Here is a 24,968-nt window from a genome sequence, read left to right on the forward strand (position 1 = left end):
ACTCGGGCTGTTGTCTCTGAACAAGCGAGGAGCCAGTGACAGGGAATAACCTCATATGGAAAACACTGAGCTTGTTCAGGTAGCGCGACAAAACAGGCAACAGTTCTGCTTTGTGACATACCGATCTTACCCCGGAACAACAGAAATTGAGTAGACTCCCCAAAATCAGATGGGCCAGCTCACTGATGGGAAGGCCTGCATTCAAATGGCATCCTTCTGGATGACTCAAAGTGATTTGCAGTCAGTGAAATACTGTACTGAGGTGGTGTCTTTGATATGAAGTTAGAGGTCAGCTGGATTTGAAACGGCTCTCACAGACAGTGATAAAAACCTTCTGTAAATGTTTGATTGAGAAATATTGGCCATTACCTTCAAAATAATGCCAGGGATCTTTTTAGACAGTGCAGCACTACCTACACTGATGAACTGAACACCAGGATTAATACACTTACCTGCACTTAACATGAACCTGCACTCCAACGTCTCTTTATTCAGCAACACTCCCTAGGACCTTACCATTAAGTGAATAAGTCCTGCTAAGATTTGCTTTCCCAAAATGCTGCACCTTGCATTTATCTGAATTAAACTCCATCTGCCACTTCTCAGCCCATTGGCCCATCTGGCCCAGATCCTGTTGTAATCTGAGGTAACCCTCTTTGCTGTCCACTACACCTCCAATTTTGGTGTCATCAGCAAACTTACTAACTGTACCTCTTCTGCTCTCATCCAAATCATTTATGTAAATGACAAAATCTCCTGTCTCTTCTCTCAGGTCACTAACCTTTCTGGGATCCCCTGCCCTCCGATGCTCCAACAAATGACCCAGCTCCAATCTTTTGCCTTCCTTTGACCTCCTGTTTCCTCCCCATAAGCTTCCTGTGCTGTCACCCTCTGATCTCATCTTCCCTCTTGGATCTATGCTCTTGCCTTCCCTGATTCCTTTGGGGCAGCACAGTAGCTGATTGGTTAGCACTTCTGCCTCACGATCCCAGGTTTGATTCCACCCTAAGGCGACTATCTGTGTGGAGTGTGCATATTCTCCTTGTGTCTGTTTCGGTTTCTTCCCACAGTGCAAAGATGTGCAGGCTAAGTGGATTGGCAATGCTAAATTACCCAAATGTCTGGGATGGTACGTAGATTAACCGTGAGAAATGCAGGGTTACAGGGATAGGACAGTGGAGTGGGTTTGGTTGGGATGTTCAGGAGGGTCAATGTGGACTCACTGGGCTGAATGATCTCTTTCCACACAGTAGGGATTCTGTGATGAGTTCTATGATCTCCTGTCAAACCCTTGCACCCAACAATCTTTTCACTGACCTCTCATCTCTTTCTCCACTCTCCGATCTCCTGTTTATTTTGCCCAATTCCTCCCAAGTCCAATCTGCAGCTTTGCTCTGCAATCACATGCACACCAACCCCTCTGGAGTATTGGCTCCCCTTCCAATTTCCCGTGTACCAATCCCCTCCTGTTCTATGCACCAATCTCCTTTCTTGCCTCTGCTTTTGTTCCTTGATCTTTTACCCCTCCAATCTCCTGACTATACCCTCCTTTGAGTTCCCCTCTCCACCTTTGATCTCCTCTTCCTTCCCTGACCATTTCTAGGTAAGCAACAAAAAGATAGAAAATTGGTGGGTGACAGTAGGAGATCTTAAAATAAAAGCAGAAAATACTGGAAACACTCAGCACATCAGGCAATATCTGTGGAGAGAAAGAGTTAATGTTTCAAATGGACTGTGACCTTTGTCAAAACATCATTTCTGAAATTGGGGGTGGGAGTGTCAGGACCCCTCCCAGTATTGATATTTCAGGCTCCTGCCCTGGGAACCAACAATGGCTGTTTTGGAATTCTGATAGAGTTATAACAGCACTCCTGAACTAGGCATCCACTCTCTGAGGGGTCATGTCAACCTTCATGCTTCAAATTGGGGTCACAGTGTGAAAGGGTCGGAGGATTTGGGCTATGGGGAGAGGCTGAACAGGCTGGGGCTGTTTTCCCTGGAGCGTCGGAGGTTGAGGGGTGACCTTATAGAGGTTTATAAAATTATAAGGGGCAGGGATAGGGTAAATAGACAAAGTCTTTTCCCTGGGATGGGGGAATGCAGAACTAGAGGGCATAGGTATAGGATGACAGTGGGAAGATATAAAAGAGACCTAAGGGGCAACTTTTTCACACAGAGGGTGATATGTGTATGGACTGAGCTGCCAGAGGAAGTGGGGGAGGCTGGTACAATTGCAATGTTTAAAAGGCATTTGGATGGGTATATGAATAGGAAGGGTTTGGAGAGATATGGGCCGGGTGCTGGCAGGTGGGACTAGATTGGATTGGGATATCTGGTTCAGCATGGACAGGTTGGACCGAAGGGTCTGTTTCCATGCTGTACATCTCTATGACTCTATATCTCCTCAAGGGGCAAGAGCAACAGATACTTCAGAACACAACCATTTGCAAGATCCCAAGTCATTCTCTATCCAGATTTGCAAATTTATCACTGTTCCTTCAGTATCAAATCCTGAATTGCTTTCCTATTAGCATTGTGGGTCTACCTTCAGTTCAGTGACAACAATGTTTCAAGAAGGCAGCTCATCAGTACATTCTCAATGACAATAAACACACACCCTGCCAGTAATGCACACATCCTGTGAATGAATTAAAAGGCAGAACTGGAAAAAGATGCAAGTTTTATCAAGGTTCAGACTGAGCAGCTGTGAGACACAGGGTTCTGCTCTACACTTGTTCCTCAGGATACATCCTGAGATAAACAGTCAACAGCAGCTGGAGGACCATCAATTCAGTTAGAAAATTGTCAGGCCAACCCAAGTCTTTCAGCGCAAAGAGTTGTCTGTGACCAAGTCTTGAAGGCATTTATTTTCCAGGGTCGAGGACAATGCAATGAGGACTTCACTAAAACTTGGGACAACCACTGCAATGTCCTTCATTCTTCATATATCGAAGGCTGTCAAAAATTCCTTGAGCTATATGACTGACATGTAATGAACATTGCAATATTGCCTGTAATTGTGAATGATATGAGCAACCTGCACTCATAGCTGGAGAAACTCAGCAAATCAGGCAGCTGTGGAGAGAAAGCAGAGGCAATGTTTCAAGTTCAGTGACCTTTCTTCAGAACTGGTCGTAGCTAGAAAAAGATATAAATTCCGAACTCATGGATGTGGTGAGAGATGGAAGAGAAGTAACCAACAGGTGGAGATGGAACCCACAGAGAGATCAGTAGTTGGGCAAAGAAGGGAATGGGTAAAGGTCAGCCTGGGAGAATGAATAACCGCTAATGGGGGATCTTAAGTAGATGAGAGTGTGTTAGCTATGCTGAAAGCAGCTTATTGTCATGACAGGGCCAGGGGTATGGGAATGGGGAAAGGAATTGGAATAAAGTGTTCAGGTTATAAAGTTATTGAACTTGATATTGGGACCTGAAAGGTTAAGGGTCCTCAAGTGGAAAATGAGATGCTGTTCTTCCAGCTTGTTCTGGAACATGGCAACAAGCCTGAGACCATTGGCCAGGGAACACGGTGTGTACTGACGTGACAGGCAACAGGAAGATCAGGATTATTTTTGCGGTTAGAACATGTGTTCTGTAAAGCAATCGCCCAGTCTGCCTTTCATCTCTCCAGAGTGTGAGCAGTGAATACAGTGGTCTAGATTGAATGGAGTGCAGGTAAATCACAGCTTCACCTAGCTTTGGATGGAGAGGAGGGAGGAAGTAAATGGGTAGGTGTTATAATTTTGTGGTTGCTTGGGAAAGTGTCCAGGAGGGGTGGACCAGGGTGACCTGGAGGGAACAGTCCCTGCAGATGACAATGGAGGGAGCATCCCACAGGAGTTGGAGGAAGTGGCAGTTTATGATCCTTTGGATGTAGATGCTGGTGGGATGGAAAATGAGGACCCTTAGCAGCTTTTCTTCTCAGCTCACTTTTATCCATTCCTTTGTCTGCCCAGTTGCTGTTCTTTCTCTCTCTCTCTCTCTCTCTCTCTCTCTCTCTCTCTCCCCCTCTGGGCTCCTTGTCCATATTGTTAACTGCCCCCCTGTCTTCAGCATCTATACCAACCTTTCCCTGGCTACAACCAGTACTGAAGGAGGCCACTGAACCTGAAATTTTGCTTCTGCTTTCTCTCCACAGATGCTGCCAGACCTGTTGAGTTTATCCAACTATTTCTGATTTGTTTCAGATATCCAACATCCACAGTTAAACCTTAAGTTATCTCGAGAATGTGACTTGAAAGAAGTTCTGGGATTTACATATTAATGAACCAAAACCTGCAACCCATTCTAAAAGATGAGACTTAACAGCAATCTAGATTTGCTCAATATATCGTATCAGTTGCATGACATTGTGATCTTTTGCTATAAATTCTGTGTCTTATGCTCCTGCTCCACAGTTACCTGATGAAGGAGCAGCACTCAGAAAATGAGTCCTTCCAAATAAACCTTTCGACTATAACCTGATTGTGTGATTTTTAACTTTGTACACTCCAGTCCAACATAGAGAGTGGCACAGTAGCTCAGTGGTTAGCACTGCTGCCTCACAGCACCAGGGTCCCAGGTTCCATTCTAGCCTTGGGTGACTGTCTGTGTGGAGTTTGTACATTCTCCCTGTGTCCCACAATCCAAAGATGTGCAGGTCAGGTGAATTAGCCATGCTAAATTGCCCATAGTGTTAGGTGGAGGGTCAGTGTGGACTTGTTGGGCTGAAATGCCTGTTTCCACACTAGTTAATCTAAAAAAACAGCACCTCCACATCTTGTTGAGTAACATGCAGTTTTGGATGAAACTGATTTAGCAACATACAAATATAGAAAACATTTTGTAATTTATTTTGCATTTTATTTAATGTCAACTTTGAATGGTCATGTAGTATACCTTTATAATGTTTAAAATAAAAAAAAGTATATTGTTTGGAACTTATTATTGTAGATTTGCATGAATGATTTCTGCAGTCTCTGATCAGTTAATAGTGAAGTTTAATTATTGATCAGTGATTTCTACACTCTCAAGACCATTCGGCAGTAATACATGCAGGCCAGAAATACTCAGCATATTTCCCATATTCCATTCAATTTGTGTAGCTACAAGAGCAAACCTGATTCACAGTAATAATAATTAGATGAAACCAAGTTGAAGAACTTCCTGATGAAAGGCTTGTACCCAAAATGTCGACTCTCCTGCTCCTCGGATGCTGCCTGACCGGCTGTGCTTTTCCAGCACCACACTCTCGACTCTGATCTCCAGGACCTGCTGTCCTCACTTTCCCCTAAGTGAATTTGAAGGTTGGAGTTTGTTGACTAGACTAGTTTGGTATTCAGAAGATTAGGCTTGGTGAGAGATAGCCTGTCGGCATAGCAGAAGAGGTAACAAACAAATTTCTTTTTATGTTGGAGTGGTATTGGGAAATATAATGAAGATAAGTTCTACCAAAGTCAAAAGATTAACTCCAGAGTTTCTTTCTCCACAGATGCTGCCAGACCTGCTGAGTATTGCAGCACTTTGTTTTTGTCAGCCAATATTGTCTGTCTTTCACATTCAGTCTTTTTGAGTGCTGTAATTTGATAATTTTAGTTTTCATTCAAACTCAGATTTCCCCCTAATGAGTTTGAGGTCCTGATTTTTATTTCTATTGCTTTTATCACACAAGGCCCACCTTTTATTCATAGCAAGCCTTCAGAATTAGGAATTTTACATTCACTTGCACCTCCTTCACTCCTGATCCCAGTAGCATGAGGACCATTGTTCAATGAAATATTTGATTGTTGTCTTTCCTTGTTTCTCTTAATTGTACAGTTATGTTTACCAATGACAGATGCCAATGATGGCTGTCAAGTCATACAACTCAATCCAGTACAACATAGCAACATTGTAAAATATTCCTCACTTTCAGAGTTCAATCATTGAGCTCATCTGCAGCCCACATTGTCATCATATTAGTGTCAAGGTTTTTAGAAATGCTGCAATTTCATCTCAATGCCAATTACACAGAACTCTCAAACTTTCTTGACCTGATGAACATTTTCTCTTGATCATTTAAAACAGGAGTACAACTTAATTGAAATCAATCTTAACTATTATAGATATGCTTTGCATTAACATCATCAGACAAGTTCCTTTTGCCACTGAAAATTCACAGGTAACCTCCATCAAATCCTTTCGAATAGCACCATTACCCAACTGCTCGGTTATTCTGTTTGTGTAGCTGTGTGTTCTGTTGGAGTTGGAAAGTGCCTATCTGTCTCTATGTATGTGCCTTTGTGTACTGAGTCTGCATGCACACCCAACCCCTTCACAGTGTAGCCACAGTTCCTGCATCATGGGTAAATCCACAAAATACTGGAACTGAAGTGCAGGTAGAACTAAGCCGAGGAGGTCACTTTTTCAAGTGTGACTCTTCATTGGAACTGGGTCACAACCAGCATTAGTGATCCTTCTCCTGCAGAGGTTTGCTGGACCTACCATATGCTTGTAGCATTTTCTGCTTTTATTTCACACTTCCAAACATTCATAGCAATCTTTTGCACTTCACATAAAAGACTTTTCTATATAATATGTTGCCATCAGCTGGTGTTGCCCAAAATCACGAATAGAGTCTACCATCAATGCTCTGATTCTGAAAAAGTGAGATACAGAAAATTCAGCTCGATGTAAGCTGAGGTTTAGAATGCATTATAACATCTCTTTGAGCAGAAATTACCTGTGCACTAGCTGAATGCAAAACCTTTTCTATTCATGAAGGTCACGTGGTTAATAAACTTCCTGATGACCACATGATGTCACCTCTTCTTGAGGAAACCAGTGAAGGCTCAGTTACAATATTATGTGCAGTTTTGGTCTCCTAGTCTGAGAAAGGGCATTCCTGCTATTGAGGGAGTCCGGCAAAGGTTCACCAGACTGATTCCTGGGATGGCAGGACTGACATATGAGGAAAGACTGGACCAACTTGGGCTTGCACTTGCTGGAATTTAGAAGAATGTGGGGCAATCTCACAGAAACGTATAACATCCTGATGGAACTGGACAGGCTGGATACAGGAAAAATGTTCCTGATTTTGGAGAAGTTCAGAACTAGGGGTCACAAGAATCAGGGTGATGTGGAGGAGCTGGTGTTGGACTGCAGTGGACAAAGGTAAAAATCACCCAGTACCAGGTTATAGGCGAACAGGTGTATTTGGAAATACTAACTTTTGTCAGGTAGCTGGGCGGAGTAGGATCATGAGATGCAGAATTTATAGTAAAAGATCTCAGTGTCATGCAACTGGCACGATATATTGAATAAACCTAGATTACTGTTAAGTCTTTTATCTTTTAGAATGGGTTGCAGGTTTGGTTCATTACTGTGTCAATCCCAGAACTTCTTTCAAGTCACAATCTCAAGATAACTTAAAGTTTTATAAAAGAAAGTAACATCTCAGCTCAGACAATGCATTAAAGGTTTGAGGCTAGAGTCTGATTGTATCCTAATATTGAGCCAGACTGGTTCTATTTCCAAAGTAGGAGTTTATAAAATGTTACATAGATTGACTGGCTGCAGGTTCTGTGTTTTTTGAACAAAATAGAATATATCTGCAATTACAATTCTGCAAATGCAAATTCATCCCATAGACTTTGTGTGTGCCAAGTTTGGTACCCGTGATGATGGCCTCAACTGGGACCTTGGTTCATGTCACACTACAGGTGACTCCACTACACACACACACACACACACACACACTCATGCAAACAACCTCTCACAAGCTTATACTCCCTCACACTCACGCACATCCTCTACCGAGCACATGCAAGCACATTCAGATGCAAACACACTCACATGCTTAACTCACACTCTCTCTCCCCCTCACATGCATGTGCACACACATATAAGTTTATGGGGTGAATTTGCATTTGTAGAATTGTAACTGCAGATACTTTCTATTTTTTTCAAAAAACACACAACCTGCAGCCAGTCAATCCATTTTATAAATTCCCACTTTAAAAATAGAACCAGCCCGGCTCAAGATTGGGATACAGACAGACTCTAACCTCACATCTTAACGTATTGTTTGAGCTGAGATGTCCCGTTTTTTTAATAAAACATTAAGTTATCTCGAGAATGTGATTGGGAAGAAGTTCTGGGATTTACATATTAATGAACCGAAACCTGCAACCCATTCCAAAAGATGAAAGACTTAACAGCAATCTAGATTTGCTCAATATATCATTTCAGTTGCATGACACTAAGATCTTTTGCTCTACAGAACAATCTCGGTTATCTGAAAATCGATTATCCAAATTTTGGATTATCCGAACATGATCCCAAGGTCCCGTAAAAATATTATCCATTATCTGAAAAATCAGTTATCCAAGCAATCAGTTATCCGAACAAAATACTCCCCGCCCATTTCATTTGATAATTGAGGTTGTTCTGTAAATTCTGGGTCTTATCACCCTGTTCCACCCCCCCACCCGATGAAGGTGAAGCACTCCAAAAGCTACTATTTCCAGATTAACCTGTTGGACTATAACCTGATGTTGAAAAGCACAACCGGTGAGGCAGCATCCGAGCAGCAGGAGAGTCGACATTTCAAGCATTAGCTTTTCATCAAGAATGACATTCAAAACATCGACTCTCCTGCTCCTCGGCTGCTGCCTGACCAGCTGTGCTTTTCCAGCACCACACATTTCAACTCTGATCTCTAGCATCTGCAGTCCTCACTTTCTCCTACAGGTATGTAACCTGGGGTTTGTGATTTTTAACCAAGAATAAGGGGTAATACACTCAGGACTGAGATGAGGAAGAATTTCTTCTCTCAGAGAGTTGTGAACCTGTGAAAACCTCTACCACAAAAAGCCTTTGGGGCCAGTTCTGTAGATATATTTAAGAGGGGACTGGACGTCGCCCTTACGGCTAAAGGGATCAAAGCGTGTGGAAAGAAAGTGGGAATGGGATACTTAAACTGCATGAGCAATTATGATCCATATTGAATGGTGGTGCAGGCTCGAAGGGCTGAATGGCCTACTCCTGTTCCTATTTTCTATGCCTCTCTGAGGCATTTTGAACCTCAAACTGCCCGAGTTGGCCAATGTCCCTGGGGTGTGTTTGAGGGAACAGGAAAACATCATGACATGGTAATGTCTTTCATAGATTGACTGACACAGACGTTGTCATTTGTGGTAGACTGAACATGTGAAACTCGATTTTCCCTGACACAGCCAAGCTTGTGTCAAGTACAATTAACGGTTCAGGCAGTGCTGAATGCAGACTAGCACCTGATGGCTTGCTAGTTCCTGCTATTGTTAGGCCTTTGCAAACTCCCCTTCCTTGTCAAAGACATATTTATCAAGAATAATGGTGGAAAATGTCAAAAGCAAAAATTGCTTAATTTTGAACTGACATAACAAAAAGAGAAAAATCTAACAGAAAGCTCAAAATCTACAACAAATTGCAACAAATCTTGTGTTAAAAAGAGCATTTGTTACCACCAGGTCAGGATCCCTGCAGTATACAAGTAATATGAGTAGTCAGCATTAATCACTTGTCAGGATATTCACAGGAACGTGGTTTCAATCAGTAATGAATGTAGAAGGACTGGTCCCACAATCACAAAGAAGGCCATCTGGATTCACCTTAAACGTGGAATCTAACTTGTACCTGCCACTCTGTGCTAGGGGGGTGGACAGTGTTGGGGCAGTGGACAGTGTTGGGAGGCGGACAGTGCTGGGGCAGTGGACAGTGCTGGGAGTGTGGACAGTGTTGGGAGTGTGGACAGTGCTGGGGCAGTGGACAGTACTTTGGCAGTGGACAGTGCTGGGAGTGTGGACAGTGCTGGGGCAGTGGACAGTGCTGGGGCAGTGGATAGTGCTGGGAGTGTGGACAGTGCTGGGGCAGTGGACAGTGCTGGGAGGTGGACAGTGTTGGGAGTGTGGACAGTGCTGGGAGTGTGGACAGTGCTGAGAGGCGGACAGTGCTGGGGCAGTGGACAGTGCTGGGAGGTGGACAGTGCTGGGGCAGTGGACAGTGCTGGGGCAGTGGACAGTGCTGGGAGTGTGGACAGTGTTGGGAGTGTGGACAGTGCTGGGGCAGTGGACAGTACTGGGGCAGTGGACAGTGTTGGGAGTGTGGACAGTGTTGGGAGTGTGGACAGTGCTGGGGCAGTGGACAGTACTGGGGCAGTGGACAGTGCTGGGAGTGTGGACAGTGCTGGGAGGTGGACAGTGTTGGGAGGTGGACAGTGCTGGGGCAGTGGACAGTGCTGGGAGTGTGGACAGTGTTGGGAGTGTGGACAGTGCTGGGGCAGTGGACAGTACTGGGGCAGTGGACAGTGTTGGGAGTGTGGACAGTGTTGGGAGTGTGGACAGTGCTGGGGCAGTGGACAGTACTGGGGCAGTGGACAGTGCTGGGAGTGTGGACAGTGCTGGGGCAGTGGACAGTGCTGGGAGTGTGGACAGTGCTGGGGCAGTGGACAGTGCTGGGGCAGTGGATAGTGCTGGGAGTGTGGACAGTGCTGGGGCAGTGGACAGTGCTGGGAGGTGGACAGTGTTGGGAGTGTGGACAGTGCTGGGAGTGTGGACAGTGCTGGAAGGCGGACAGTGCTGGGGCAGTGGACAGTGCTGGGAGGTGGACAGTGCTGGGGCAGTGGACAGTGCTGGGGCAGTGGACAGTGCTGGGAGTGTGGACAGTGTTGGGAGTGTGGACAGTGCTGGGGCAGTGGACAGTACTTTGGCAGTGGACAGTGCTGGGAGTGTGGACAATGCTGGGGCAGTGGACGGTGCTGGGGCAGTGGATAGTGCTGGGGCAGTGGACAGTGCTGGGAGGTGGACAGTGTTGGGAGTGTGGACAGTGCTGGGAGTGTGGACAGTGATGGGAGGCGGACAGTGCTGGGGCAGTGGATAGTGCTGGGAGGTGGACAGTGCTGTGGCAGTGGACAGTGCTGGGGCAGTGGACAGTGCTGGGAGTGTGGACAGTGTTGGGAGTGTGGACAGTGCTGGGAGTGTGGACAGTGTTGGGAGGTGGACAGTGCTGGGGCAGTGGACAGTGTTGGGAGTGTGGACAATGCTGGGAGTGTGGACAGTGTTGGGAGGTGGACAGTGTTGGGAGGTGGACAGTGCTGGGAGTGTGGACAGTGTTGGGAGGTGGACAGTGCTGGGAGGTGGACAGTGCTGGGACAGTGGACAGTGCTGGGGCAGTGGACAGTATTGGGAGGTGGACAGTGCTGGGAGTGTGGACAGTGTTGGGAGGTGGACAGTGCTGGGGCAGTGGACAGTGTTGGGAGGTGGACAGTGCTGGGGCAGTGGACAGTGCTGGGAGTGTGGACAATGCTAGGAGTGTGGACAGTGCTGGGGCAGTGGACAGTGTTGGGAGTGTGGACAGTGCTGGGGCAGTGGACAGTGCTGGGGCAGTGGACAGTGTTGGGAGGTGCACATTGCTGGGAGTGTGGACAGTGCTGGGAGTGTGGACAGTGCTGGGGCAGTGGACAGTGTTGGGAGGTGCACATTGCTGGGAGTGTGGACAGTGCTGGGAGGCGGACAGTGCTGGGAGGTGGACAGTGTTGGGGCAGTGGACAGTGCTGGGAGTGTGGACAGTGTTGGGAGTGTGGACAGTGCTGGGGCAGTGGACAGTACTGGGGCAGTGGACAGTGTTGGGAGTGTGGACAGTGTTGGGAGTGTGGACAGTGCTGGGGCAGTGGACAGTACTGGGGCAGTGGACAGTGCTGGGAGTGTGGACAGTGCTGGGGCAGTGGACAGTGCTGGGAGTGTGGACAGTGCTGGGGCAGTGGACAGTGCTGGGGCAGTGGATAGTGCTGGGAGTGTGGACAGTGCTGGGGCAGTGGACAGTGCTGGGAGGTGGACAGTGTTGGGAGTGTGGACAGTGCTGGGAGTGTGGACAGTGCTGGAAGGCGGACAGTGCTGGGGCAGTGGACAGTGCTGGGAGGTGGACAGTGCTGGGGCAGTGGACAGTGCTGGGGCAGTGGACAGTGCTGGGAGTGTGGACAGTGTTGGGAGTGTGGACAGTGCTGGGGCAGTGGACAGTACTTTGGCAGTGGACAGTGCTGGGAGTGTGGACAATGCTGGGGCAGTGGACGGTGCTGGGGCAGTGGATAGTGCTGGGGCAGTGGACAGTGCTGGGAGGTGGACAGTGTTGGGAGTGTGGACAGTGCTGGGAGTGTGGACAGTGATGGGAGGCGGACAGTGCTGGGGCAGTGGATAGTGCTGGGAGGTGGACAGTGCTGTGGCAGTGGACAGTGCTGGGGCAGTGGACAGTGCTGGGAGTGTGGACAGTGTTGGGAGTGTGGACAGTGCTGGGAGTGTGGACAGTGTTGGGAGGTGGACAGTGCTGGGGCAGTGGACAGTGTTGGGAGTGTGGACAATGCTGGGAGTGTGGACAGTGTTGGGAGGTGGACAGTGTTGGGAGGTGGACAGTGCTGGGAGTGTGGACAGTGTTGGGAGGTGGACAGTGCTGGGAGGTGGACAGTGCAGGGACAGTGGACAGTGCTGGGGCAGTGGACAGTATTGGGAGGTGGACAGTGCTGGGAGTGTGGACAGTGTTGGGAGGTGGACAGTGCTGGGGCAGTGGACAGTGTTGGGAGGTGGACAGTGCTGGGGCAGTGGACAGTGCTGGGAGTGTGGACAATGCTAGGAGTGTGGACAGTGCTGGGGCAGTGGACAGTGTTGGGAGTGTGGACAGTGCTGGGGCAGTGGACAGTGCTGGGGCAGTGGACAGTGTTGGGAGGTGCACATTGCTGGGAGTGTGGACAGTGCTGGGAGTGTGGACAGTGCTGGGGCAGTGGACAGTGTTGGGAGGTGCACATTGCTGGGAGTGTGGACAGTGCTGGGAGGCGGACAGTGCTGGGAGGTGGACAGTGTTGGGGCAGTGGACAGTGCTGGGGCAGTGGACAGTGTTGGGAGGCGGACAGTGCTGGGAGGTGGACAGTGCTGGGAAGTGGACAGTGCTGGGGCAATGGACAGTGCTGGGAGGTGGACAGTGTTGAGAGGCAGACAGTGCTGGGAGTGTGGACAGTGCTGGGAGGCAGACAGTGCTGGGAGGTGGACAGTGCTGGGGCAGTGGACGGTGCTGGGAGGTGGACAGTGCTGGGAGTGTGGACAGTGCTGGGGCAGTGGACAGTGCTGGGAGGCGGACAGTGCTGGGAGTGTGGACAGTGCTGGGGCAGTGGACAGTGTTGGGAGGCGGACAGTGCTGGGAGTGTGGACAGTGCTGGGGCAGTGGACAGTGCTGGGAGGTGGACAGTGCTGGGAGGTGGACAGTGCTGGGAGTGTGGACAGTGTTGGGAGTATGGACAGTGTTGGGAGGCAGTAAAAAATGAGGTCTGCAGATGCTGGAGATCACAGCTGCAAATGTGTTGCTGGTCAAAGCACAGCAGGCCAGGCAGCATCTCAGGAATAGAGAATTCGACGTTTCGAGCATAAGCCCTTCATCAGGAAAAGTTGGGAGGCAGACAGTGCTGGGGCAGTGGACAGTGTTGGGAGTGTGGACAGTGCTGGGAGGTGGACAGTGCTGGCAGTGTGGACAGTGTTGGGAGTATAGACAGTGTTGGGAGGCAGACAGTGCTGGGGCAGTGGACAGTGTTGGGAGTGTGGACACTGCTGGGGCAGTGGACAGTGGACAGTACTGGGAGGTGGATAGTGCTGGGAGTGTGGACAGTGCTGGGGAAGTAGACAGTGCTGGGGAAGTAGACAGTGCTGGGGAGTGGACAGTGATAGAGTGTGGACAGTGCTAGAGGGTGGACAATGCTGGGGGTGCGGACAGTGCTAGAGGGTGGACAGTGCGGGGAGGTGTGGACAGTGCTAGAGGGTGGACAGTGCTAGAAGGTGGACAGTGCGAGGGGGAGTGTGGATAATGTTAGAGAGCAGACAGTGCTGGGGGGGATGGACAGTACTGCAGGGGTGGACAGTGCTAGAGAGTGGACAGTCCTAGGGAGGTGGACAATGCTAGAGAGTGGACTGTGCTGGGGGGGGAGGTGGGTGGACACTACCGCAGGGGTGGACAATGCTAGAGAGTGGACAGTGCTAGAAAGTGGACAGTGCTGGGGGGGGAAGTGGACAGTGCTGGGGGTGGACAATGCTGGGGGGGTGGATAGTGCTGGGGATAGGGTGGACAGTGTTGGGGATGGACAATGCTGGGGATAGGGTGGATAGTTCTGGGGATGGGGTGAACAGTGCTGGGAGGGTATGGACAATGTTGGGTGCAAGGTGGACAGTGTTGGGGATGGACAATGCTGGGGGGGGTGAATAGTGCTGGGGTGAGGTGGACAGTGTTGGGGATGGACAATGCTGGGGGGGTGGATAGTGCTGGGGGTGGGGTGGACAGTGTTGGGGATGGACAATGCTGGGGGAGGTGAGCAGTTGTGGGGAGAGGGCAGTGTTGTGGGTTGTATAGTATTGGCATGGTGGACAATGATGGGAGGTAGCTAGTGCTGTTGGGTTGAAGTGTGGGTGTGTGGACAATGTGGGGCAGCGGGGAGGTGGATAGAGCTGGGATTTGGATAATGCTGGGGTGAAGTCAATTCTGGGGTGTGGATTGTGTAGACATATGGGTTGCACCTGCTGTGGACTGGGGTCATGGTTGGTTGGAATTGGTACAAGGTCTCTTTATTCTGGATCAGTGGTGCTGGAAGAGCACAGCAATTCAGGCAGCATCCGAGGAGCAGTAAAATCGACGTTTGGGCAAAAGCCCTTCATCAGGAATACAGACAGAGAGCCTGAAGGGTGGAGAGATAAGCTAGAGGAGGGTGGGGGTGGGGAGAAAGTAGCAGAGTACAATAGATGAGTGGGGGAGGGGATGAAGGTGGTAGGTCAGGGAGGAGGGTGGAGTGGATAGGTGGAAAAGAAGATAGACAGGTAGGACAAGTCATGGGGACAGTGCTGAGCTGGAAGTTTGGATCTAGGATGAGGTGGGGGAAGGGGAAATGAGGAAACTGTTGAAGTCCACATTGATGCCCTGGGGTTGAGGTGTTCTGAGGCGGAAGATAAGGCGTTCTTCCTCCAGGCGTCTGGTGGTGAGGGCGGTGTGCTTGATTAGTGCAGGTGTCCCGGAGATGTTCCCTAAAGCGCTCTGCTCGGAGGCGTCCAGTCTCCCCAATGTAGAGGAGACCACATCAGGAGCAACGGATACAATAAATGATATTGGTGGATGTGCAGGTAAAACTTTGATGGATGTGGAAGGCTCCTTTAGGGCCTTGGATGGAGGTGAGGGAGGAGGTGTGGGCACAGGTTTTGCAATTCCTGCGGTGGCAAGAGAAGGTGGCAACAGAATGGGAGCGTGGGTTGTAGGGGGGCGTGGACCTGACCAGGTAGTCACGGAGGGAACGGTCTTTGCGGAAGGTGGAAAGGGGTGAGGAGGGAAATATATCCCTGGTGGTGGGGTCTGTTTGGAGGTGGCGGCAATGTCAGCAGATGATTTGGTTTATGTGAAGGTTGGTAGGGTGGAAGATGAGCAATAGGGGCGATCTGTCCTTGTTACAGTTGGAGGGATGGGGCCTGAGGGCGGAGATGTGGGATGTGGAGGAGATGCGTTGGAGGGCATCTTTAACCACATGGGAAGGGAAATTGCGGTCTCTAAAGAAGGAGGCCATCTGGTGTGTTCTGTGGTGGAACTGGTCCTCCTGGGAGCGGCCATGATGGGGGCGGAAGTGACATCATCAATCAGCGTGGGGGTGGCAGCTGCACCAGCCGCATGGCTAATGGCGTCCAAGCAGTTCCAGAGGCCGGGGGAATCTACTGGAGTGTTTGAGCAGCACTGGTTATGGAGGTGGGTAGATAAAGGTTTGTTGTACTTACAGTTTTTGATGTTTATCCTACAGCCACGTCTGCCCCTCACAATGCACCACATGTGACATCACCTCCGGCCCTCACATCATCACTGACGTCACATACTGAGTGACGTCCACCCCCGCTACTGCCGTGTTTGCTACCACTTCCGCCCCCACCAGCGCCACTCACCTGCATTCAGTTGACACGCCCCCCCCCACAGACCCCACTGTCACCATCCCCGGCCCCAAAACCCCGAGGGGAACACCACCCCTGCTCATGACTCCACCCCCATTCCCCCCATCAGCACACCCACTCCAGTTACAGGCTCCGCCCCTACTCCCAGCTCCACACCCACACCATATCCCAGCTCCCAGCTCTGCCGAGTTTTCACCATCCCCTCAGACCTCCCCCTCCCTGAGGACGATTGATCAGTCCTCAGCAAAGGACTCACCATCATCCCCCTCCGTCCACGCATCAATAAATTTAATACACGCCATTACGTCGAACACTTCTTCCTCTGCCTCTGAGCTTACTTTCATAATCATCATTCCCACCCACCTTCTGAGGACCCCTTCGCCCACCTCCAACACACTGCAACCACCTGGACACCCCGCGCTGGCCTATTACCCGTACTCGACCACTTCATTTCCAACTGCCGCCAGGACATTAACTGCCTCAACTTGTCTACCCCCCTCCCCCACTCCAACCTCTCAACCTCACAACGCGCTGCCCTCCAATCCCTCTGCTCCAATCCCAACCCCACCATTAAGCCAGCAGATAAAGGGGGCGCAGTGGTAGTCTGGCGCACTGACCTCTACACCGATGAAGCTAAACGCCAACTCGAGGACACCTCTTCCTACCGCCCCCTCAACCATGACCCCAACCCCCATCACCAAACCATCATCTCCCAGACCATACAGAACCTCATCACCTCAGGAGATCTCCCACCCACAGCTTCCAACTTCATAGTCCGGGAACCCCGCACTGCCCGGTTCTACCTCCTTCCCAAGATCCTCAAGCCTGACCACCCTGGCCGACCCATTGTCTCAGCATGCTCCTGCCCCACTGAACTCATTTCTACCTACCTCGACACTGTCCTACCCCCCCTAGTCCAGGAACTCCCCACATACCACCCACAACCTCCACCTGCTCCAAGACATCCATTTCCCCGGCCCCCAACGCCTCATCTTCACCATGGATATCCAATCCCTCTACACCTCCATAAGCCATGACCAGGGCCTCCAAGCCCTCCGTTTTTTTCCTCTCCCGACGTCCCCAACAGTACCCTTCCACCTTCCACCGACACTCTCACTCGTTTGGCCGAACTGGTCCTCACCTTTAACAATTTCTCTTTCGAATCCTCCCACTGCCTCCAGACCAAAGGGGCAGCCGTGGGCACACGTATGGGCCCCAGCTATGCCTGTCTCTTTGTTAGCTACGTAGAATAGTCGATCTTCCGTAATTACACCGGCACCACTCCCCACCTCTTCCTCCACTACATTGATTACTGCATTGGCGCCACCTCGTGCTCCCGCGAGGAGGTTGAGCAATTCATCAACTTCACTAACCCATTCCACCCTGACTTTAAATTTACCTGGACCATCTCTGACACCTCCCTCCCCTTCCTGGACCTCTCCATCTCCATTAATGACGACCGACTTGACACCGACATTTTTTGCAAACCCACCGACTCCCACAGATACCTGGATTACACCTCTTCCCACCTTACCTCCTGCAAAAATGCCATCCCATATTCCCAATTCCTCCGCCTCCACCATATCTGCTCCCAGGAGGACCAGTTCCACCATAGAACACACCAGATGGCCTCCTTCTTTAGAGACCGCAATTTTCCTTCCCACGTGGTTAAAGATGCCCTCCAACGCATCTCCTCCACATCCCGCACCTCAGCCCTCAGGCCCCATCCCTCCAACCGTAACAAGGACAGAACACTCCTGGTGCTCACCTTCCACCCTACCAACCTTCGCATTAACCAAATCATCCGCTGACATTTCCGCCACCTCCAAACAGACCCCACCACCAGGGATATATTTCCCTCCCCACCCCTTTCCGCCTTCCGCAAAGACCGTTCCCTCCGTGACTACCTGGTCAGGTCCACGCCCCCCTACAACCCACTCTCCCATCCTGGCACCTTCCCCTGCCACCGCAGGAATTCCAAAACCTGCACCCACACCTCCTCCCTCACCTCCATCCAAGGCCCTAAAGGAGCCTTCCACCTCCATCAAAGTTTTACCTGCACATCCACCAATATCATTTATTGTATCCGTTGCTCCCGATGCGGTCTCCTCTACATTGGGGAGACTGGGCGCCTCCTAGCAGAGCGCTTTAGGGAACATCTCCGGAACACCTGCACCAATCAACCACACCACCCTGCGGCCCACCATTTCAACTCCCCCTTCCACTCTGCCAAGGACATGGAGGTCCTGGGCCTCCTTCACCGCCACTCCTTCACCACCTAATGCCTGGAGGAAGAACACCTCATCTTCCGCCTCGGAACACTTCAACCCCAGGGCATCAATGTGGTCTTCAACAGTTTCCTCATTTCCCCTCCCCCCACCTCACCCTAGTTCCCAACTTCCAGCTCAGCACTGTCTCCATGACTTGTCCTACAAGCCTATCTTCTTTTCCACCTATCCACTCCACCCTCCTCCCTGACCTATCACCTTCATCCCCTCCCCCACTCACCTATTGTACTCTAGGCTACTTTCTCCCCACCCACACCCTCCTCTAGCTTATCTCTCCACGCTTCAGGCTCTCTGCCTTTATTCCTGATGAAGGGCTTTTGCCCGAAACATCGATTTTGCTGCTCCTCGGATGCTGCCTGAACTGCTATGCTCTTCCAGCACCACTAATCCAGAATCTGGTTTCCAGCATCTGCAGTCATTGGTTTTTACCTATAAAGTCTCTTTAAACAGGGTTAAAAATCATACAACACCAGGTTATAGTCCAACAGGTTTATTTGGAAGCACTAGCTTTCGGAGTGCTGCTCCTTCATAAAGTAGCTGTGGAGCGCTCTGAAAGTTAGTGCTTCCAAATAAACCTGGTGTTGTGTGATTTATAACTTTGTCCACTCCAGTCCAACACCGGCACCTCCACATTTTTAAACATGAGTGACACTCCTTATGGAAGAATGTGCCCCTGATCGATGTTGACTTGGCTGTGAACACACAGTGGTTGTTTTCTTGTCGGATGACGTGTACTCACTGATCACAGCAGGCTCTCCCAGCAGGAGCGAGTGCAGCAACGTCTCCTGAATCGACACGGTGAGGATCTGCACATGACCCTGCGAGAAGGAATTCGAATTCGCTCAGGAAGCCACTGGAAAAATCTGCAGAGAGAAAATATGGTTCAAGAACAGGAAAAAATACACTCCTTAAAATCAGAATAATTGAGATATGGAAAATCCTGAAGTACTGGGAAACCAGATAGATAAGAATCAAGGACTCAAACAAGGTAACAGGAGGCCATTCAATCCCTCATGTCTGGTCTTTCCCCCTGGACAATGGAAACATCTCCTACTCAATTCTGCATTGAATTCCCTTCTGAAAGTTACTATTCAGCCTCCTTTCATCACTCTCTGATATAAATAAATGACAATTAAAGAAGGTTTCTTATATTTCTGATTTCATTGATATGGTGTTCTCACTTTGGAGATCAATCAAAGAGGGAATTACATTATCTCCACTATTGTTATAAACCACAATCCAATTATTTTAAAGAGGGAGTCTCAATAAACTCTCTACAGTGTAGTAAAAATGATAGTGGGATTAACATAAACCAGGAATGTAGGAATAAAGTGTGGTCACTGTTATTCATGGAGTGTAGGTCTTCCATTAATGATGTGAAGAGATGTAACTCTAACCTCTCCATTACGTTACAGTGCATTGTTGGACATCTTGTTTAGAGGAAATTGTCAGCATTTTGGGGAATCTTATAATTAAGTGGATGACTCAAGAATTTGCTAATGGACCCAGCTTGGATAAGCAAAAAATTATACAAACAGAATTGTGTGTACTGAACTACATACATTTCCACTTCACATGTGGGTAATAATTAGACTGAGTGACCAACATTACAAGTGACCATGCATTGAGAGAGAAAAGACTTTGAGTGATTTTAACAGGCCTGGAAATGGATAAAGACAGAGGACCAAATAGGATGTATTCCAGGCTGTTGTGGGAGACCAGGATGGAGACTGCAGAGGCTCTGATATTAATTTTCAAATCCTCTCTGGCCACAGGAGAGGTGCCAGAGGATGGAGGGCAATTAATGTGGTTCCATTATTCAAGAAGTGTGTCAGGGACAACCAGGAAATTGCAGGCCAGTGAATGTAACAACTGTAGTAGGGAAACTATTGGAAAAAATAATTGTGGGACAGAACAAATTTCCATTTTGAGAGGCAACATTTAATAAAGATGGGGGGGGTGGGGGCGGGGATCATGCCTAAAAAATTTGATTGATGTTTTGAGGGAGCTAACTAGGTGTGTAGATGAAAGTAGTGCAGTTGATGCAATCCGTATGGAGTTCAGTAAAACTTGTGGCAAGGTCTTGCATGGGAGACAGGTTAAGGAGCTAAGAACCCATGGGACCCAGGAAAATTTGGCAAATTGGTTGACGAATTTATCGTCGTCACATTTTACTGCGATACAGTGAATAGCGTTTTTTTTACATGCTGTACAGATCGTACCATAGAAGGTGCATCAGGGGAGCAGAAGGGAGTGCACAATAGTGTTACAGCTGCAGGGGAAGTGGAGAATGAGAGATCAGAATTAACACTTGAGTGGTCCATTTAAAAGTCTGATAACAGTGGGGAAGAAGCTGTTCCTGAATCAAACTGGATCCAACATTAACTTAACAGCAGAAAGCAGAGGCTGATGGTCAAAGGGTAGTGTTGTGATTGGAAGCCTGGTGTACCACAGGGTTCAGTGCTGAATACCTTGCTGTTTGTAGTGTATGTTAATGATTTAGTTATGAATGTAATGAAAACTGATGGTGCATTAAACAGATTGGTGGAAAACCTTAGAAAATAGATGGGCTGGACAGATGGGTTGAAATAGAATTTAATCCTGAAAAATGAGACGCATTTTGAGAGGACTAACAAGGCAAGGGGGTACACGTGCATTGAATGGTAGCACCCTCGGAAGTACTGAAGTTCAGAGCTGTACTTGATCATAAATCCTTGAAGGCAGCAGGTTAAGAAGGCATGTGGGATACTTGTCTTTATTAACCAAATCACTGTAGAGGGTAAGTACTTAGGAAAGGGGTCAATACCTAGAGGCATAGTTTTAAGGCAGGGACTGGAGATTTCACAGAAATTTGAGGAAACTTATTTCACCCAGAGGGTGATGGACATCTGAAACTCACCGCCTAAATAGGTAGCAGAGGCAGGAACCCTCAAGACATTTAAGAGGTACATTGTTCAACACTTGAAATGCCACAGCATACAAGTAAACAGGCCAACAGTAGAAGAATGTTTAATAACTAGGGCAGACACAATGGGCTGAAGGGCCTCTTTCTAAGCTGTTAAATCTCTTTGATTCTTGCAGGAGAAGGTGGCACACAACCAGAGGCAGTGGCCAACTGGTGAGTCAGGCACTGCTGCCTGTCTTTGGCCTTTGGGAGGAGATGGTGCGTCCTAGTATTACAAGTGGTTGAGGCCAGAGCCACAGCAGGGGGAAATCCTTAAGGAGGACGGTATATCAGTGTTAGTCTACTTTCTCATATCCCACTTGCCCTCACCCTGAATTAAAAGTGGCAGATGTTGTAAGCAAGCACCTCTTGACTTCTACTCACCCACTCAGATACATTAGGGATTCTTGGATAGGCACATAGAAGTTAGTACAATGAAGGGTATGTAGGTTAATTTGATCTCAGAGTCAGATAGAAGGCCAGCACAACACTGAAGACTGAAGGGCCGGTACTGTGCTGTATTGTTCTATGTTCACCTTAACCCTGTAATTGTGTCTTTCTCCAGATACCAAAGAACTGCAATCTGGCCAGGCAGGGGAACAGGTACAGGAACAAACCAAGGATGGTGGAATTATAGAATCCCTACAGTATGAAAAGAGGCCATTCTGCCCATCGTGTCCACACTGACTCTCCACACAGCATCCCACCCAAACCAAATCTCCCTACCCTATTCCTATAACCCCTCTGAAGAGCATCCCACCCAGAGCCACCCTGCATTTCCCATAGCCAAGCCACCTAACCCACCCATCTTTGGACTGTTGGAGAAAACCACAGCACTTATAAGCAAACCCATGTAGACATGGGGAGAATGCGTAAACTCCACCCAGACAGTTGCTCAAGGCTGGAATTGAACCCAGGTCCCTAGCACTGTGAGGCAGCAGTGCTAACCACTGTGCCACCATGTTACCCATAAGGAGAGACGGATAAAGATGAAACAACATCAGTCATTCTGATATGCAGAAGCACCAGCTTGGATACTGATACTGTAAATGATTCAGGTTTGATAAGGAGCAGGGTCTCAGGTTGTAGTCAGAGCAGGAGGTAAGTCCCTGCAGGGAAAGATACAAGGGAAAACCCAACACCTACAAATTCACCCCTAAGTTACTAATCCCCCTGACCTGGAAATACACAGCTATTTCTTCAGAGTCATTGGGTTAAAATCCTGGAGCTCCCTCCCTAACATCATTGTGGGCATACCTGCATCAAATGGATTACAGTCGTTTCAGAAGGTGTCCCATCATTACCTTCTCCAGGGCACCATGGGATGGGTAATAAATTCTGGTCCTGTCTGACATCTACATCCCATGAATGAATAGAAAAAGTAGCCTCCCATCTTCCTACAGCAGCAAGTTACCAGAATTACTAGATACTATACCTAGCAACCCTTGTACCTAAAATGATGCAATAAATGGTGACTTGTAAACACTTCACTATAATCATGTGTTTTCATGTGACAATAAACATAATTCAGTTCAATTGTTGGAGTGCTATCTAGGGGATTGGCAGTGAAGGACAAACCCGCTGTCCTCTTTCAGGATATCAGCTTGCAAACTCCTACCACTGCCACCCCATCAATGCCTTTATTTCTGCCTATTACTGGTGATATAGTCCTGGACCTGGATCCAAGACAGCTCAGGACCAACCTCCCCGAGTGAAAGTCAGCAGTTTTCAACAGCTATGCTGTGTAGGAGCACTGGGATAGCCAATAACACATAAACGTTTATGGGAATGCAGAACAGAGAATGATTTGTCTGTGAGGTCTTGGGTGGCCGGTAATACATGGATTGTATGACATTTGAGGCTTGTTCAACAAGGAATTGAGGGTGTGTTCATTGGTACTACAGTCAGATGTACCAACCAAGGACAAAGAAACTACATAATCCATGTCTGGGAGCAAGGAGTGTGATTTGAACTCAAAGTCAGAAGCAAAGGCATCATTACATGTCACATCACCACCTAGAGCCAGGAGAAATCCACCTTAAAGTAGCTGAGGAACCCTCTCAGGAGCTCTGGTGGATTTGTTCCTTTTAATGGCCGGTTTCATGTTCAGCTTTGTGAAGTTAAAAGATGCTGTTAGGGCTGCATGGATGTTAAAAAAAAGCACCACTACAATCAAGTCAGCATTCCTTGCTGATTGACAGACAACATGAGCTATCTGCTCTGCATATTCAAGGGCATGCTCCCAGCAAATATGCTAACAAAATTGGTTAAAATGGTGAGTGCCACAAATAGAGTCGGAGAGATACACAGCACAGGAAGAGAACCTTCGATCCAACTTATCCATGTCAATCAGATATCCTAAATTAATCTAGTCCCATTTGCCAGCATTTGGCCCATATCCCTCTGAACGCTTCCTGTTCATGTACCTATCCAGATTCCTTTTAGATGCTGTAATTGTACCACTCTCCACTACTTCCTTTGGCAACTCATACCATCCATGCACCATCCTCTCCACAAAAAAATTGCTCTCAGGCCCCTTTTAAATCTTTTCCTTCTCACCTTAAACCTCTGCCTCTAGTTTTGGACTCGCCCATCTTGGTGAAAAGACCTCGGCTACTCACCCTAACCAGGCCCCTCATGGTTTTAGAAACTTCTATAAGGTCACCCCTCAGCCTCGAGGCTCCAGGGATAATAGCCCCTGTCCTCTTCAATGTTATTGCTGAAGTAATATGAAATTATTTCTGCTCCTGTTGAGTCCTGTTCATTTTTAAAAAAATAAGTAATTCTGATCCCTGAGCATTGAAGTGATGAACATGGAGCCTTGGCAGAATGTTCATAATTAATTGACCAGAGCTTCTCACCTCAGTACACCAATACAGCAGTGTCATTGACAAAAGGGGAGAGGAGGAAGATCCAGCCACTTGTGGAGCTGGATTAGAAACACAGAAACCAGACGCAGGAGTAGGCCATTCGGCCCTTTGAGACAGTACTGCCATTTACTATGATTGCAGCTTCATCTGGTAGCAAATTCCACAGAGTGACCACTCCCTCAGTGAAGAAATGTCTCCTCATCTCAAACCTAAATGGCCTACTCTTTATCCTGAGACTGTGGCTCTTGGTTCTAGATTCCTCAAACAGAGGGAAGTACTCGCATCCAGTCTGTCTACTTGCTGGTATACTTAAAATGTTACAACTCATAGATTCTTGTCAGTTGGACCGGTAGTGTGGAATTTTCTACTCTCCATCCCCTAGCTTTCAGCAGACTGAAATACAACGGGATGGATTCCAGTCTGTATATGAAATCTCAGTGAAGTGTTTCGCTCAGGGGAGGTGCAGATGGTTAATTCATAAATGGCGACAATTGTATCCAAACATCTATGGTCACCTGGGATGCAAAGCTTGAATGCGTAACACGTGTATTTTCAGCGTTCAATGGTATTGTTTCAGTTCCAAATGGGATCAAATTAATATTCACCTCAACATTACTGGTTATTTGAAGGCTGCCAGCATGGACTTGTAAACATCATCATATTCAGTATGATATATATCGATAGAGGTTTTTGAGAAAATAGCAGAGTTCACTGTTAATAAAAATGCATTGGATGGTGTTTAAAGAAGGTCTTTGGGAAGGAGAAACATAGGCAGTTTGTTAATAAAATTAAGGCATTTGCTGGGATGCAGGAGCATGAATGGAAGGTTAGTTAAGGAACATAAAAGAGAGTCCTGGTCAATAGCCATTTTGCAGAGTATAAAGAGTGATCGAATCATTGCTCTTCTCATTTTATGAAGATC

At 48.2% G+C, this 24,968-nt stretch overlaps 1 protein-coding gene across 1 annotated transcript in view; it reads left to right on the top strand.

Moving 5' to 3' along the window:
- Positions 1 to 4,259, top strand: part of bcl2l1 (BCL2 like 1) — a 69,923-nt gene extending 65,664 nt beyond the window's left edge. The window contains exon 2 of the mRNA XM_060835941.1: positions 4,139 to 4,259. Within this exon, the coding sequence (XP_060691924.1) occupies positions 4,139 to 4,177 (39 nt within the window). The 3' untranslated portion in view covers positions 4,178 to 4,259. The remainder of the gene's footprint in view (positions 1 to 4,138) is intronic.
- Positions 4,260 to 24,968: the final 20,709 nt, after the last annotated feature.

This window comes from Hemiscyllium ocellatum, chromosome 15 (genome assembly GCF_020745735.1).
Source record: "Hemiscyllium ocellatum isolate sHemOce1 chromosome 15, sHemOce1.pat.X.cur, whole genome shotgun sequence".
Lineage (NCBI taxonomy): Eukaryota > Metazoa > Chordata > Chondrichthyes > Orectolobiformes > Hemiscylliidae > Hemiscyllium > Hemiscyllium ocellatum.